The following is a 16,058-nucleotide window of genomic DNA, read 5'->3' on the forward strand; positions in this document are numbered from 1 at the left end:
CTGCTGCTGCTCGGCACCGACCCCGACGACGTGCGTTGGTAGCATCGATCGGACGAGCTTCTCGCTTTCCTTCCCTCCCTCTCGGAAGGCAGTGAGCAGCGCAAACGGGGCTAAAGAGACACGCGACCACACGCGCCTGAGAGAGAACAAAAAATAAAAATAAAAGCTCGGGTGGCCCGTGCAGGCTTAGCAGGCCAATGGTCACGGAGACTTTTCTCAGCGGGGACCCGCTCATGCCGTCCGACGATGGGCATTCATGGATACTGTACCCCTTTCGGCTGTGCTGCCCTGGCGATCAATAAGCTATGAATAGACGCTCGGGAAGGTCTTGTAAGCCGCGGGCTGGATTTGCTAGCGGGAAACAAGTTTCCGTCGCCTCGGCGCCGCGAGCGGGCCTCGAAAACTGTCCGTGGCGAAAAGTCTCCGTGTCCGTCACTGTATGTCTCCGTGCCCGATACGGTGTGTCTCCTTGTCGATCTGGACCTTGGAATTAAGGTATAAAAGCGGGGGGGATGATCCACTGTCCAACTCTCCCTCCATCAACAACCATCTACTCCTCTCAGTCAGCAAGATCTTCTCCTCCCTACACACACACACACCCCTCTCTCAGACAAACCTGCAGACATGATGGCTCAAGACTCCCACCCTCAGCGAATCGCCATGCTGGGCGCGACCCGTGGCTGTGGCCTCGAGGCGCTCCTGATCCTCCTCCAGCACACCAACACCACCGTGCACGTCCTCGTGCGCGATCCCTCGGCCTTCCGCGCTGCCCTCAGCGAGCGTCTGCCCAGCGCGGCCGAATACGAGTCCAAGGGCCGCCTCGTCGTCGCCAAGGGCGATGCAATGGTCACGTCCGACGTCGTTTCCTTTCTCACTGCGGCTCAAGAGGACCTCACCCACGTCGTCACGTCCCTCGGCGCCAAGCCAGTCATCAGCGGACTGACTGCGCTCTTCAAGCCCGTCCAGCTGTCGCAGCCCGACATTTGCCAACGGACGATGGCAGTGTTGCTCGATGCGCTGCGCCAGCTCAAAGAGGTGCCTCACCTCGTTGTCGTGAGCTCAAACGGCATCGCAAAGCAAAGCCACAGCAAGCTCCCGCTTGCGCTCAAGCCACTCTGTGAGTGATTCCGATCCGTCGTGCATTATTACATTGAGGGAGCACTAAGACTCATATGAACGTGGCCTTTTCCTTTACAGATGGCTACTACCTGCGCGTAGCACACGACGACAAGCACGAGATGGAGACGAAGATCCACAGCGCATACGGCCTGCAATCTCCCGCCTTCAACCCATCTCCACGCAAGGCGGCAGCAGCAAGCGAGACGGCCAAGCTGGACCCGTCCAAGCTGACAATCGTGCGGCCTTCGCTCCTCACAGACGGAGCAGCACGTGGCAAGATCCGTGCATCGACCAACGGCATGGACCTCCGGTCGGCATACACGGCCTCGCGGGCCGACGTGGGTCTCTTCCTCGTCGATCAGGTCATCCGACCCGCAAAGACGACCTCGGACGCTCCTCACATCGACGTCCAATTCGAAGCCGGCGGCCGTCCTTCCGATGCCGTGAGCATCAAGGACGGTAGCAAGTGGGAGCAGGGCATTGTGCTCGCCTACTGAGGCTCCTCTTCTTCATACCCCGGCGCGGCCATGATCGATCCCCAAAGCGGCTTGAGCCACTCGACTGTTGTAGTATCCTGCTTCTCGCCCGTGTCTAGCGCTTGAAATGCATACGTTTCCAGAAACGAGGGCGCCATCAGAGGCCAAGCAGGCACGAATTCTTCCACATCGAGGCTTGCCAGCGTCGAAGCGGCGTCCGAATGAGAGGACTGAGTTGAGGAGATGGAGAGAGAAGAGAGACGGGCAACGGCCTCGTCCAGGCCGCACCGCACCGTGTTGATCTCCTCATTATCCGAGGAGAGCCACGGCGAATGAGCAATACTGGCGAGGCTCGTGGCTACAGACAGCAGCCGCGATGCAAGGCTGCTGTCGGCATAAAATTCGCTACCATCGTCGAGGCCGATGATGTCGAGGCTTGACAGGCAAACCTTGAGATGCATGGTGACAACGATGGCCAGCATGGCAGCCTCGTCCTGCGTCATGTTCATCAGCGGCGAAGCCTCTTCGGCAGGGCGAGCAGTGTGGTGCGTTAGTCTGGAGAAGACGAGATGATTCGAGGCCCGCCGCGGCGACCGTCGCTCATCTTCTAGCGCTTTGATGATGGCCACGAAGCCCTCTGACGCCTCGATGGCACGGCGACCAAATCCAGGCTGCGGTGGCGACAACCTGGGAAAGATGAGACAAAGCATCGTAAAGGTTCGCGCGCAGCCCACGGCAGCGTGGAAGACGTCGCGCCGATGTGCTGATGCCTCCTCTGTCTCCTTCGATGAAGAGGAGGCCGACGATGATGAAGAGAGTTGCTCATAGAGAGAGGCGCACACTTCGGCCAGTGAACTGCCCTTCGTCGTAGACGGCAGCGCCGACTTTGTCTCGGGATGCCTCTCAAAGACGAGCGATGCGAGCGAGGCTACCTGGCTGGTGCACCACCAGGGTCCCTGCGACTTTGACGTCAAATGCTGAGCTGTCTGCAGCCTGCTGTCGCGCAAGAACATATGCGATGTCGACCGGTCGAGCTGGGAAAAGGCCCAGACGGTGATGGTGGACAGGATGGCCTCGAGCAGTGACACGGTAGCAGCCACGGCAGGACTGGCGCTATTGTGCCGAGGCAAGAGCTGGCAAGCCAAGGCAAAGTAGGCGATGCCTCTGCGCGCGCTGATGTGGGTCAGGTGGTGCCATGCGAGGAGGATGGCAGCCTGGCACGCAGGAAGGTCGCGCTCGTCGCCGTACGTCAGCCCTGCATCGAAGAGCCTGTGGCTCTGCTCGAGAAGCCGATCCGCCTGCTCCTTCTCTTGCTTGCCCTCCTCCAGCATGAGTGCCTCGGCGAGCATCAGCGTGCGAGCTGCGGGGTGGACGCTGGGCCCCGGCCTGTTGGTGGAAGAGCGCGTGTCCTCGTCTGCGTCGATGAGAAAGTCGCTTGATGCGTCAAAGATGCAAGCAAGCGGGTGGAAGACACACCATGACTTCATCAGCTGCCGCTGCCTATCCCTGCCCATCTCGATGCCAGCCGCATCGGTCGTCGGACGCTGCTGCTGCTGGTCACCGAAGTGGCCCCGGTCGCGGATCAAACCAATGGGGAGATAACGAGGCCTGGTCGCCTCGATGTCATCATCGCCGCCGCCCTGTCCAAGGCTGCTGAAGCGAATGCGGACCGTGTTGAGCACCTCGCGCACAATCACGGGCACCATGACGCCGTAGACCTCGGGCCCACAGGCGGTGCGCTGCTCGGCCTCCTCCCTCGTCGTCAGCACGGCCTGCTCCAGCTCCAGTGCATTCTCCTGGAGGTAGCCGCGCAGCGAGGCGACAAAGGCGCTCCTTGGCCACTGGTCCGTGCGGACAAAGATGTCGTCGTACGTCTCCCGGAGCACTTGCCCGACGCTGAGCCGGCGCACGTCGTCGTCGGACAGCCTACTCGTTGTGCCAGTCCGAGCCAATGCCGAGGGAGACAGCGACGAAGACGAGGGCGACTGTCGCCCGGCGTTGCGGGGCCTGCCCATGACTGCACTCTGATCAAAGACACACTCGACGCCGCGCGACGCGCACAGCGAGCACGTCGCGGCCGCGCCGATCGGCCCCGTGCATTTCTGGTACGGGCGGGCAAAAGCAGCGTCAGTACGGCTATCAATTAGCTCGTAGCCCGTGAGGAAGACGCACCACTTTGCGGGTACGGCACAAGCGGCAGCTCGACCGAAGCGGCGGCTGACCGCTTCGCGGCATGGTGTGAATCAAGTGGTAGACGGGAACAGGGAACGACGATCGGCAGGGAGATACTGAGATACTAGTGGGCTGCTCTACAATGAGCTTAGTCTAATCACAATTCATGCGCGCGTGTCCGATATGCCCGCCATTGGTTCCTGGTGCAGGGACCACGAAGGCCACCGGGTTCAAATAAGACTTCCTCGACGAGAGCTCATCGTCACTGCATCAAGGCGCTCGAAACACTCCAGTGATCTAGAAGATAGCATTGCGTGTATAATAGAGAGATGACAAGAGTGTGAGCGAGGCGTGTATGAAGGGAAAAGAAGAGATGTTTGGTGTATCTCAGGGTATTCTTCTACTTGTCTGTGAGAGAGAACGAGAGCGAGAGAGAGAGGTTCGTAAGACTGAGCAAAGGATCGAGAGTGGTGGTGGGAGGCGTCACGCCTAGTCGTTGTAGCCAAAGAAGTCAATGATTGCCTTGATCTTGCGTGGGCTCATGTTGTTGTGGTATGCAATGTAGAGCGGCTCTTCGACTGCGCCAAACTTCTTGCGGAAGTCGCCCTTGTTGAGGAGGTGGAGCGATTTGACAAAGCCCTCGTACGTCGCTGCGAGCGCCTTGTTGCCCAAGCCCTTGCCCGAGCGCGACATGGAGAGGTGCGACGTGGCCGAGGCGCCAAAGGAGTGGGGCACGTTGGGCGTGGCCCCGACGGCCGTCGAGATGGCATACTCGATGGCGCCAGAGGGTGCGCCAGGGAAGTCGAGGGCCCACTTGATCTGTAGACCATGGTTCGCCGACAGCTGGCACATTATGACGAGCGCGCACACCTTTTCCTCGGCATCCCTGACGATGTAGTAGGCGCGATGCGCCTCGTCGCGCCAGGGCGTCACCTCGGTGAGGTGGACCTGCTTGCCCTTACGGTTGTCGAGCCACTTCTTGATCTCTGCGTCCACATCGGCCTTGACGTCTGCCGGCACCTCGTCGGTCATGCCAAAGGTCTGGATGGAAAGACCACTGTTCTTGGCCTGGCGGATCTTGCGCTCCATCTCGTTGCTCGCCGGGCTGGACCGCCGCTCGGCCGTGGGGATGCGCGACTCGGCGACGCAGGTGAGGGAGCGCCAGTGCAGCGTCTCGCCCAGCACCTTTTCGAGGTCGTCGGAGATGAGGAGCCAGACCGGATGCAGCTTCTCCTTGCGGACGACCTCGTCGATGAAGGCCTTGACGACGCGCGGAAACTGGTGCAGATCGCAGAGGGGGTCGCCGACGATGACGCAGGTATCGTTCTGCATCTTGACGTAGCCAATGGCCGCGCCCGTCTCGGCGTGGCGCCACTTTGTGAAGCGGGCGTCGAGCCAGGAGGTGTTGGACGTGTCGCCGTAGTTGGCAATGAGCTTCTCGAGCGGCTGCAGGTCCGCCTCGCTCGACGCCACCGTCGACTGGCCGCGCTTCTTCCATGGCGGCGGGTTGGTGCTCGCATCGGGGTGTCGGAGCTCGTCGTTGTTCGAAGGTCGCATGCTTTTTGGGTCGCGCGGGTACAGCGATGCGTTTCGGATGTCGGGCAGCCCGAGGAACAGCATGACAAAGCGCTCCAGACCAATACCACAGCCGGCGTGCGGGGGCGCGGCCAGCCTGAATGCGCTGACGTACTCCTCGAGGCCCTTCATCTCGACGCCTGCTCTGCGAATGTTGTCCCCGAGCATGTCGGCATCGTGGATGCGCTGGCCACCCGAGATGATCTCCTGGCCCCTGACAAAAATATCAAAGGAATTGCTGGCGCCTTTTCTGATGGGATCAGGCATCGTGTAGAACGGCCGAACGCCTGCAGGGAATTTGTCAAGGATGTAGAAGTCGGTCCCATACTTTTCCTTGACCAGACGGCCCAGCCTGATCTCGGCACGCGTGCTCAGGTCCTCGTCTACCGTCGGCACATCGCCGTTCTCCTCGACGTAGCCCGAGTCAACGAGCATCTTGATGCCATCGGGGAACTGCAGCACTGGCGTCTCGTCGAGCCAGACAAAGTCCTGGTAGCCGTACTCGTTGCGCAGCGCGTCGAGCTCCCGAGCATGGTCGTTTGTGATGATGCCAAAGATGGTCTTGAGCATGTCGTCGATGAGGTGCATGGCCTCATGGTAGTCGTCGCCGATCTCCATCTCGAGGTCCAGCCCCGTGAATTCGGTGAGGTGGCGATGGGTATTGGAGTTTTCTGCTCGAAACACGGGCCCGATTTCAAAGACGCGGCCAAAGCCGGCGCAGACGCACATCTGCTTGTACAGTTGCGGGCTCTGCGCCAGGAAGGCCGGCCGGCCAAAGTAATTGACCCCGAACACGCTTGCGCCGCTCTCGGAGGCGCCGCCGAGAAGCTTGGGCGTGTGGATCTCGACGAAGCCCTGCTTGCCCAGGAAGCTGCGGAAGGCCAGGCAGACGGCCGAGTTGATGCGGAAGATTGCCTGCGACGAGGGCGAGCGCAGGTCGAGCACACGGTTGGCCATGCGCAGCGCGAGCGAGGGCACTGGTGGACCGGGACCAGGCACCTCGACGGCACTGCTGTCTGTCGAGCTCGCCGTCGACGGATCGGCCGCCTTGAGATGCTGGATGACGGGCAGAGCTTCTCCCACGGGTCCCGTGGTAGGAACGGGAACATCCAACGAGCTGCGTTCGCTTCCGGACCCATCGGGCGAAACCATACTGGCGCGTGGCGACTTGATGAGGCCACCGTTGGCAGGCGTGCTTGATGGTGGTGGGTGCTGGTTGGGCAGGTGGAATGCTGGCTTGTCTTTGGGCTCCATCTGGACAAAGAGCTCCGTCACTTTGAGCTCGAGATCGGCAAAGGACGTCGACCGCAGTGGCTCCTGAGGCTTCTGCAGCCTCCCTCGCACCACGACGATGGACTCGAGGGGAATCTGGTGGGCGGCCCACCGGACCATGTGCCTCGTCACGTCGTTTTCGTCTGCATGCAGCACGGCCTGCAATGTAAAGATCTTGTCGCGCAGGATGAGAAAGACGAGCTTGGAGCCGAGGGTGCGCTTGTCGTGCAAGCGCAACCGGTAAAACTTCTCCTGGCCCACATCGTCGACGGTGAGCGTCGACAGGGGGCTGTAGCCTGCCTCGGATGCCTTCTTCACGGTGGCGTGGGAAGCAGCTGCGTTGGCAATGGGACCGGGCGCTGGTTGTTCCCCCTCCTCCCCATCGCCACCTTGCTCATCCACTCCCTTCGTCGGATGAGGCTCAGACGCGTCGAGAGCCTTTTTGAGAGCGAGGTTGCTGGGAAGGACACCATAGTGGGACCGCTGCTCGCCCGTCTCGATCTGCTGGGCGCGGAGGTCGGACTGGAGCCGCTGCAGCTTGACGCCCTGCTCAAATTTAGCCGCAAGCATTGCCTTTTCGCCCTTTTCTGCTTGCTTTTCTACGCTCCTCTGCATGCTTCCGCTGCGTCTGGGGCTGTTGAGGCCCTCGTCGCCGCTGCTCGTCCTTCCCCTATCCTTTTTGTGTGACCCGCCACCAAAGAGGCTCGCGATGGCCCCCAGTGGCTTTGAGCGTCTCTTTTCCTTTTTCGTCGTGCCGTTCCCGTTGCTCATCCTCGAGTCCACCGACTGGTCCTTGGATGGCGGGGCGAGAGGGGGCGTTGCTGGCCCATTCTCGTTGATGGGGCTCATTGACGCCATCCTGTTTGCACTCCCTGGACCACTGGTGTGCAGAGGACAGACAGACTTTAGGGCGAAAAATGCGGGTGGTGTTGTCGCCGCCGATAGGATTGGTGAAACTCCATGCGCACACTAAAATTTTAAAGATCGCGATCCATTTGGTTGTGCAGCTTAAAAGGGTTGTTGCCCTGGCGGTCGACGTCATCTCACCGTCGCCCAAGAGACGATCAACTGGGGTCCACTCTTTATTTTCTTTCCGCATTTCTTTTCTTTCTAAAGTGTGTCTATTTTTTATTTTTTTATTTCCTTTACCGGTATTTCTTTTCGTGGCTTCTCTTCACGTGGCGTTACTTCTTTCGCGCCTGGCTCAACTTTGCTTCGTCTGCAGACGTCGTCGCACCTCGACCGGGCTATCTGCCTCGCACCGCACTCAAGCAGGCCTGTACTTTGCCGACCCGCACCGCCTTACACCGCGACAAAAGGTCCGAACTAGAGAGCGAAAACACTTTTTGTGGTCCGAGTCTCGTCAAGAAGACAGGAGAGCTACCAGGCAGCAAGAGCAGTAATGTCGAGCAGATCGGACCGCGAGAACCTGCGGGCGTGCCTGTCGTGCGCCTTTGTCCAGCGCGCTCGCGAGTTCTTCCAGCGCGGATGTCCCAATTGCGAAGTCATCCTTCAGGTGAGCATAGAAGAACATGTCGATGGCTGCTGCTGCTGCTGCGACAGCGACGAAAAGGGGGACGGGGCTACACGACTGACGCGAAGAGATCCAATATACAGATGAGCAACGACATGGAGCGCGTCATTGAGTGCACGACGAGTCAATTCGACGGCCTCATTGGTCTCGTTCAGCCCAAGGCAAGCTGGGTGGCCAAGTGGCAGCGGATCGGTGAGTTGCTTCTCAGTTTTGTCTCTTTCTCGCAGCGCCTGGCATGAAAGAAGACTGACGACAACCCAATCTAGAGAATCGCATGCCGGGACTGTACTGCGTCAAGAGTAGCGGGAATCTTCCTGGCTATCTTCGAGAGCGCATGGAGGCCGGTGTGCCCTAGGTCTACATCGATAAGACAGGGCCATGTCGAAGCACGTATACGCATACACCATCATCTGTATTTTTACGCACAGGACAAAAAAAAAGAGAGGAAGCCTCGAACAGGCAGGACTTCCTCGCTTCGATCCTCTACATTCTTCTCTGATTCGTCACCGTTCACGTCACCGGGAAAGCTAAGAGACTTGAACTAGTGTACTGTACTTGTCGGACGCGGTGCCGTCGGGCGCTTTTTGCTTCGTCGGAAGGAGGGACTGGGGCCGGGGAGGAGGGCAAATGAGGGTCTCCCTTTTCGTTGTTTTGAATAATTGGAGTGGAGAGTGGTGTGATGAGGCGTGCCGTGGAAGGACGAGTAGAGAGAGAAAGAGAGAGGAGACGAGTCGAGAGAATCGCGAGAAGTTTTACAATGAGAAGAGGGGAAACCCAGGAGAATGAAGAGAGAAAGGGAGAGAAGAAAGCGGATCTACTGCTGGCCGTGCTGTTGCTGTTGCTGCTGTTGCTGCGTTGCCAGCCGGAGCTTCTCTTGCTCCAGGCGCTGGTAGAGGAGCTGCACAGCCATTTGAATGTTGGCAGGGGGACCCGTGATTGTCACGAGACGCTCGGCGCCGCTCCCACCGGCAGCGATGCCCGCCTGAGGCTCCATGATCTTGATGTGCGACCCGCTCATCTGCCGAATCTCGTTGATCTTTTGACCGCCTTTGCCGATGATGCACCCCACCAAGTCGTTGGGCACAAAAATTTGCTGCGTCTGCGACCCTGGCTGGAGCTGCGGTGCACCGAACGAGGCCGGTGCCACGGCCGCCATTGCTCCCCCGGCCGCTCCACCGTAGCCGTACGCGCCAGGTGCTCCACCGGCGGCGCCGAAGGCACCTTGGACGCCCCGTGCGGGGCCGCCGGCGCCAGGCCGATAGGTAAGGTTGTTGGCTGTCCGATCGGGGTGCTCCAGCAGGATCGTCCCCACGTAGTAGACGGCGATGTGGACGGCATCGGCCACTCCAGAGATGCTCAAGACGCGCTGTTAGTTTGGTTCAGGATTGTCAGCTTGATCAACATCTCGAACGAACGACCGCACTCGAGTCCCATAACCCACCTCTGTGCTTGCGGGCAGCATGGCCTCGCCAGCAGTCAGCCTGGCACCGCTGGCCTCTTGGATCTCCTTGATCTTTGTCCCTTGCTTGCCAATAACAGAGCCCATCCGCGAATTGGGAATGATGAATCGAATCGTGACGGCTCGGCTGCCGGGCACCGAAGCCTGGTCAAAGGGTTCGTCGTTGATCTGACGGACGATGAGCCCGAATGCCTGTGTGAAGCGACGTAAGAGTCAGCCATTGCCAGCGAGGGAAAACAGCAGGGAAGGAAAACCCACCTTGCTGACAGCATCGAGCTGACCAGCCACGGTCATGATTCGTTCAGGGACACCCGGGATGCTCTCGCTCTGTTTTAGGAGTGAGTGGGATGAGCAGAGTGCAGACGAGATCAAGAGGAGAGAAACCCACAATAGTCAACCTGGCCCCGCTCTTGTCTCGGATCTCGTTGATGTGCTTGCCCTGCTTGCCGATGATGATGCTGGCGTCGCCCGTTACAATGAGAGCCCGCATCGCAATGTTGGCCGGCTGCAGCTCCCCTTCGCCTCCTACTTCGAGGTTGGAGCTGTCGGAGCCACTCGGCTGGCCATCTCCGCCGGCCGCGCCTCCGCCGTTGCCTGCATGTTGCTGCCCTTCTTTTGCCTCCTCGGAATCGGCAGCGCCACTGGCGTCGTTGGGCGCTCCAACGTCGACAACGTCCTTCTCCTCGTGTTTGTCGTGATCACCCGCGGCTGCCATATCGTCGCCCTTGTCTTTACTTGCTTGTTGAGACGTGCTTTTGTTCTTTGCTGGCGACTTGTTGCCCTGTTCGTCCCGCGATCTTTTCTGGTCGTTGTCCTCCCTAGTTGAGGGCGATGACGAACGCTGTCGCTTTGAGCTGTCGAGCATGGAAAGGAGTCGAGAGGGAGAGATAGAGACGGCAGGTCCAGAAAGTCAGTGTCTTTTACGGACTGTCGCTGATAGGAGAGATCGTGTATGCAGCGCAGCGCATATGAAAAAGCGGGGTGCGAAAGGGGAGGGGATAGGGGGCACGGGGAAGTAAGCAAAGCGTTTGCGTGGGCGGTAAGAAAGTAGAGGGAAAGAGGAAGGAGGGAGATTTGAACGAGAGAAATGTTGATGAGGTGGGGAGTAGTGGAAAGAGAGAAAAAGGAAAGGGGGGAAAGGAGAGGATCGATTTGGAGAGACCGAGCGCACGCACACAGGGCCCGACGGAGTCAAGACCTCTCGGAGGCAAGACATGCCATCCCGTGTGCGACCATCATTGCGAACTGCGGCGTGCGCCATGCACACATCAAATGCAGCGCCGTGTATGCGCAGCTCTAAGAAGCCCTTAGGAGACCCATCTTCGATACTCACATTTGGTTTCAGAGCCTCCGCAGAGTCAGGGGAGCAGGATCGCCGGAAGCAACGGGCGACCGAGAGAGGCGAAAAGGCACCGTGCGACTGCCACGAAGGAAGAAAAAGAAAGGAGAGAGTTCGAACCGAGAAGCCGCAGCGGTGGTATACAGAGGGTTGTCGGTGGTTGTAAGAGCGGGCTTGAGATGAGGACAAAGAATGAAGAAGAGAGAGATCAGTCGACGGGCGCAGCGAGCGCGTTTTTTCTTTTCTCTTTTTTATTTTTATTTTCTTCTCCTGCCTGCTCTGCTCTTCCATTCGCCCTCGCCCAGGTCAAGGGCACTCGTCATTAGACTCCGCCGCGCGACAGATGAGATCTTGATCTGTGCGCTTCCCTGTCACTCAGGCACAATCACATTCACGCACGCCAGCTCGTGGAGATGCCCGCCTGGTCCTCGCAAGCCTGTCATCTCGCAGCGCTCTTACATCGGAGCCACGCGAAGTGCTAGAATTCCTACACCTGCTCCCAGCTTCGTCGTATTCGCCGAAGCACAAAAGGTATTCGGACATTAGGATAATACCCCTCGCGATCTCTAATGGAAGTAGGGATTAAATAAAAGAAAATAAGAAAGTTGCCTATAGAGGCCGTCTTATGTTCTGTGGAGCAGGCTGACCACCTGGAACTGAATGCCACCGCCGCGGTACCGGCGACGGACGACGGACGCCAGCGTGCAATCCGCAGCAGTGGCTACCAGAAGGAGAACTGGGACCCAACGAAATCACTTGTTTTGATTCTTGCAAATAATGATTCCATTCAATTATGATATCCCGGAGCGATATGCTCGATGTTGGTCCAGAGCGTGACAAAAGCCTGCTGTACTGGCTCTGGAAGGGACCCCTTCTCATACGCTGCCAACGAAGCTTCCAGCTGGGTGTTGGACGAGGCGCCAACAATGACGCCGTCCTGCTGCTGGAGAGGCGAGTGATGCTTGAACCATCGCAGTGTTGCTTCGAGCGTAGTGATACCGTGCTCTTGGCACGTTGCCGTCAGCTTGCGTAACTCGCTGATGATGCCGTCTTTGAGAAACAAATCGCCAAATACGGGCATCTCATGGTATCGCGTTCCCTCGGCAGGCTTGGCAAAGTCGTCGATGTTCTTAGCCAGGAGACCTCCGGCAAGGGGCGAAAAGGCGTAAAAGGCCATGTCGAGCTTTCGCAAAAGGGGCAGCAGAGTCTTCTTCGAACCCTGGTGCAACGGGCTGAAGCCGCCCTGGTAGACAGAGGGCAGAACGTATCCGTTCTCTTTACAGATATCGTAGATCTTTTGCACCTCGTCATCGGAGAGATTGGAGACGCCAAAACGCTCGATTTTGCCTTCTTTGTGGAGCTGGCCGATCGCACGGCACTGCTCTTCTAGTGGCGTCGAGCGGTCCGGCCCGTGGATGTAATAGAGTTCGATCTTGTCCTGCTTAAGGGCTGCGAGGGATTTGCGGCAATTTTCCACAATGGCATCGTACTGAAGTGACCCCTTTGCAAAGGCTGGCGCCTTTGTGGCGATGCAGAAGTCCTTGTGTGCCTCGACGGCACCAAGCAGCTCCTCGGACTTGCCACCATTGTACACGCGGGCCGTGCTGTGTACGTTTACGAGATCTGTCAGAATGGCCAAGACGGGCGAGAAACCACTGTGGACTCACTCCAGCTCGTCGACGTGGTGAGTGCGGCAAACATCGAGGAAAGAAAGCACGGCTTCTGGTGTGGCAATCGACTTTGCGCCATTGGCAACGGAGCTACCCATCATGCCCACAATGAGCTTCACCATGCTGTGTATGTTTGTGAGTGAAGAGAAGAGACTTGCTTCGTGGAAATGGGAGACAGGATCAATGTGACATCCATTTGTCAGCACTTTAGCTATTACAGGCCTAGATTCCTCTTCTGCTCCGGGTGGCAGTTTAGCCCGTTGCGACTCCGACGTGAGCTAGCTGTACGGTGATCTTCCATTCGAATCACTGAGAGATCTTTTGCGTGAGCCGTGAGCGGCATGGCTTTGATGCTGACCTCGTATCCCCTCCACCCCGCAAGTCAGGTGACAGAAGCTGACGTTTCGGCATCTGTCCTCTCCGCACAAGAGGCGCACAAACAAAACGGCCCAATGAGAAGGATGAGAAGTGTTTCGCATCGCACCCAAGGCCCGAAGCTGGGCGACGCTCCATTTGTGAAAGACGACTTTTGCACCAATAAGACTGGTGTGGTGCCTTTGCCCGCACTAGCGTCGATGCTGCATGCGCATGCCCATTTACTTTTTTTTGAGTGCGTCTCAATTTGCCCGACTTCATCCTTCTCTCGCTGCCTCTCTTCACTTTCTCCGCAGATTTCGTCTGCAACAAGGCAAAGAGAAGGATGTCTGAATGAAGGCAGTGTACCACTCTCTCTTGAGCTTATGGAAGAAAGCTTGCTGTGCTTGTCTTGGTATGAGACACTAACGAGGTGCTCGAGCGTCCTCTTCCCCGTATTTGGTTTTATAAAGCGTCCCCAGAGTGGGAAAACTGGTGCTTCCTCCGAGCTCACTTCACCTCGTCTTCTTTCCCTTCCATCACTTCTCGTCTTCTTCTGACGAGATTCACCTTCTTTGTCTAACGCCACACAAGTCCGGATTCAGCAAGATGGTCAAAGAAATCGGAATGTCCGAGTATCCCGTCCCCGAGGGATACGTCGGCAACTTGAACGACGAGCATGAAGCCAAACTGCGTGAGATGTGGCTCGAATTCTTCTCCTGCGTCGAAAAGGCCCAGGGTAAGGGTGGAGCTGAAGGCGGCGCTGGCGCCGCCACGGTTGGTGTCAACCAGGAAGACAATGACCCCAAGAAGTCTGGAATTCCCAAGGGCGACGAGGCAAAGGAAGAGGCCAAGAAGAAGGAAGAGGAGAAGGCTATGAACGACCTGCTTCAGGAATACGGCAAGGACGCCCTCCGCAACTCCTTCTGGCGCTTCGTCAAGTTCGACGATCCCGACACGATCATGCTTCGTTTCCTCCGCGCTCGCAAGTGGGATGTTGGCCGCGCAATTGCCATGATGGCGGGATGCCTGAAATGTGAGCTCTTCCATCCCTTCAATAACGTTCTTTACGCTGAACGCTTCCACTATCTTTAAGGGCGACTTGACAACAAGGTCGAGCTCCTTGCCGAGGAGGGCGATCTGGGCAATGGCAAGATTGAGAAATTCCTGGAGCAGCAGCGATCAGGCAAGACGTACGCCTTTGGCACAGCCCTCACTGAGGTTAGAAGAGATATTCAATTGGCCGTCTTCACATATGCTGACGATCTTTCATTCGCCGTCTAGATGCCTATTGCTTACATTCACGTTCGTAGACGTTGCACCGGCTTATTTGTTGAACCTGCTGACATTTCGTGTCCCATTACAGGTCGGCAAGCACAACACCTTTGCCCAGCCCACTGCATCGATGCAGGTGAGTGTCACCGGAATCATGCTTTCTCCTCTGCCTATTTCTAATCCTTCTCCGGTCCGTTCCTCGTCATACCGCAGAAATATGTCATCTACGCCATGGAGAGCTTCCGTCTGTTCATGATGAACAACACCGGCAAGGTCGAAATCCTCTTTGACATGACTGGCTTCGGTCTGAAGTCGTGCGTATGCGTCTGTAGGGCTACTTGTCTTTGTTTCTGGGCTGACCCCTTGCGATTGTCACCAGGATGGACTGGAACGTTGTTTTGTTCCTCGTCAAGTGCCTCGAGGCGTACTTCCCCGAGAGTCTCGACTGCATGTACGTTTACAATGCTCCCTGGGTCTTCTGGGGCATCTGGAAGGTAAGTAGCAGCAGCAGCACACAGCTATATTGATGACGAGAAAGGCAGTCGGGCTCATTAACTGTTTCTGCAGGTCCTCGGCCCACTTCTCGACCCCGTCGTCAGGGCCAAGGTTGTCTTTACCAACAAGGCCGAGGAGATGAAGGACAAGATGCCCAGCGATCGCCTCCTTCCCGAGGTCGGCGGCAAGACGTCGAACAAGTTTGTCTTCATCGAGCCAAAGGAGGGCGAGAACAAGCTGCTGGAGGACAAGGCCAAGCGCGACGAAAAGTTCGGCCACTACATGGAGACAGCCGACGAGTACGAGGCCGTGACGCGCAAGTGGGCAGAGGCTGATAAGGGCGCGGCCGACACTGAGACGGAAGAGAAGCGCAAGCTCCTCGTCAAGAAACTGCGCGTGGCGCAGTTCGACCAGGAGCCCTACTTCCGAGGCAAGACGCAAGCACACCGTGATGGAACGCTGGACGGACAGGGCATTGTCACTTGGCTCTACAAGCAAAAGGATGGCGAGGACATCCGACACATCGTCGGACGCCGCTACTGCGTGGCTGTTTTGAAGCGCGAGATCAAGGAGATTGAAGAGGGCAGGAGCGTCAAGGAGGCCGAGGAGAAGACCGAGGCGGCTCTTGAAAAGTCGGACTTCGTCACTCTTTACGGAGACGAGGAGACTGCTCGCCGCATCGAGGGCTCTCGTGTCGACGGCAAGGTGCCCGAAGTGACTGGTGCACCGGACGAGGCTTCCATCATTGCCGGAGGCTTTGCCAGCTCGGCCGCTGTTGCTGGTGCCGCTGGCGGCGCGGCCGCAGGAGCTGCCGCTGCTGCATCCAACGGCACCGCAAAGTCTGGAGAGGCTGCCGCTGCCGCCGAGACGCCAGGTGACTTCCACGATGCGCCCCAGGCGGGCGAGAAGGAGACACAGAAGGCTGTTGACGGTGACAAGAAGGTTGACGAGACTGCCGACGGAAAGGAAGCCGCCGCCGCCGAGACCAACGGTGATGCAAGCGAGAAGGCGCTGCCAGAGGAGCCCAAGACCAACGGCAATGCCTCTGGTGCCACCGACTACAGCGCAAAGCCCAACGGCCCCGCAGAAACCATCAAAGAGAAGGCGGCTGAGGCAAAGGACGCGACAAAGGCAAAGGGAGACACTCTTTCCAGGCGTTTCTCCAAGATGATGGGAAGAAAGTAATTTCTTCTCCATCTCCTGTCTAGCCAATCCCGACCAGCCCTTGTCTACTCAACGATACCCGGGTAGACAAGACGCTGCCAAGGACTGCATCTCTCTTAGAATTTCGATTACTTGACGTTTTCTGTCGATGTGA

General features: G+C 58.0%; 7 protein-coding genes across 7 annotated transcripts; 3 read left to right on the forward strand and 4 right to left on the reverse strand.

The window, feature by feature from the left end:
• Nucleotides 1-627: 627 nt before the first annotated feature.
• FA10DRAFT_285352 (hypothetical protein) lies at nucleotides 628-1,616 on the forward strand (the record flags this gene model as incomplete). Its single annotated transcript, XM_025523985.1, has 2 exons — nucleotides 628-1,117; nucleotides 1,198-1,616. 2 exons carry the CDS (start codon nucleotides 628-630, stop codon nucleotides 1,614-1,616), a joined length of 909 nt encoding a protein of 302 aa, XP_025379684.1.
• Nucleotides 1,617-2,417: 801 nt separating this feature from the next.
• FA10DRAFT_259658 (hypothetical protein) lies at nucleotides 2,418-3,830 on the reverse strand (the record flags this gene model as incomplete). The annotated part of the gene is made up of 3 exons (XM_025519981.1): nucleotides 2,418-2,450; nucleotides 2,528-3,697; nucleotides 3,768-3,830. The coding sequence occupies 3 exons, from the start codon at nucleotides 3,828-3,830 to the stop codon at nucleotides 2,418-2,420; spliced, it is 1,266 nt and encodes a 421-aa protein (XP_025379685.1).
• Nucleotides 3,831-4,055: 225 nt separating this feature from the next.
• FA10DRAFT_266242 (aspartyl-tRNA synthetase) lies at nucleotides 4,056-7,635 on the reverse strand. The gene has a single exon (XM_025521417.1). The coding sequence runs from the start codon at nucleotides 7,470-7,472 to the stop codon at nucleotides 4,257-4,259; it is 3,216 nt and encodes a 1,071-aa protein (XP_025379686.1). The 5' UTR covers nucleotides 7,473-7,635; the 3' UTR covers nucleotides 4,056-4,256.
• Nucleotides 7,636-7,672: 37 nt separating this feature from the next.
• On the forward strand, nucleotides 7,673-8,633 carry FA10DRAFT_266243 (transcription initiation protein spt4). The gene is made up of 3 exons (XM_025521418.1): nucleotides 7,673-8,130; nucleotides 8,232-8,340; nucleotides 8,415-8,633. The coding sequence occupies exons 1-3, from the start codon at nucleotides 8,017-8,019 to the stop codon at nucleotides 8,501-8,503; spliced, it is 312 nt and encodes a 103-aa protein (XP_025379687.1). The 5' UTR covers nucleotides 7,673-8,016; the 3' UTR covers nucleotides 8,504-8,633.
• A 329-nt stretch (nucleotides 8,634-8,962) lies between these two features.
• On the reverse strand, nucleotides 8,963-10,322 carry FA10DRAFT_228669 (hypothetical protein; the record flags this gene model as incomplete). The annotated part of the gene is made up of 4 exons (XM_025518759.1): nucleotides 8,963-9,514; nucleotides 9,590-9,799; nucleotides 9,866-9,934; nucleotides 9,996-10,322. The coding sequence occupies 4 exons, from the start codon at nucleotides 10,320-10,322 to the stop codon at nucleotides 8,963-8,965; spliced, it is 1,158 nt and encodes a 385-aa protein (XP_025379688.1).
• Nucleotides 10,323-11,612: 1,290 nt separating this feature from the next.
• Nucleotides 11,613-12,784, reverse strand: FA10DRAFT_93872 (aflatoxin B1 aldehyde reductase member 2). The gene is made up of 2 exons (XM_025525795.1): nucleotides 12,614-12,784; nucleotides 11,613-12,550 (listed from the first exon to the last, which is right to left on the reverse strand). The coding sequence occupies exons 1-2, from the start codon at nucleotides 12,736-12,738 to the stop codon at nucleotides 11,734-11,736; spliced, it is 942 nt and encodes a 313-aa protein (XP_025379689.1). The 5' UTR covers nucleotides 12,739-12,784; the 3' UTR covers nucleotides 11,613-11,733.
• A 519-nt stretch (nucleotides 12,785-13,303) lies between these two features.
• Nucleotides 13,304-15,925, forward strand: FA10DRAFT_250816 (CRAL/TRIO domain-containing protein; the record flags this gene model as incomplete). Its single annotated transcript, XM_025519577.1, has 8 exons — nucleotides 13,304-14,006; nucleotides 14,067-14,191; nucleotides 14,255-14,275; nucleotides 14,337-14,381; nucleotides 14,459-14,559; nucleotides 14,625-14,739; nucleotides 14,813-15,382; nucleotides 15,581-15,925. The coding sequence occupies exons 1-8, from the start codon at nucleotides 13,580-13,582 to the stop codon at nucleotides 15,923-15,925; spliced, it is 1,749 nt and encodes a 582-aa protein (XP_025379690.1). The 5' UTR covers nucleotides 13,304-13,579.
• Nucleotides 15,926-16,058: the final 133 nt, after the last annotated feature.

The sequence above is a fragment of the Acaromyces ingoldii genome, assembly GCF_003144295.1.
Source record: "Acaromyces ingoldii strain MCA 4198 unplaced genomic scaffold FA10scaffold_2, whole genome shotgun sequence".
NCBI lineage: Eukaryota > Fungi > Basidiomycota > Exobasidiomycetes > Exobasidiales > Cryptobasidiaceae > Acaromyces > Acaromyces ingoldii.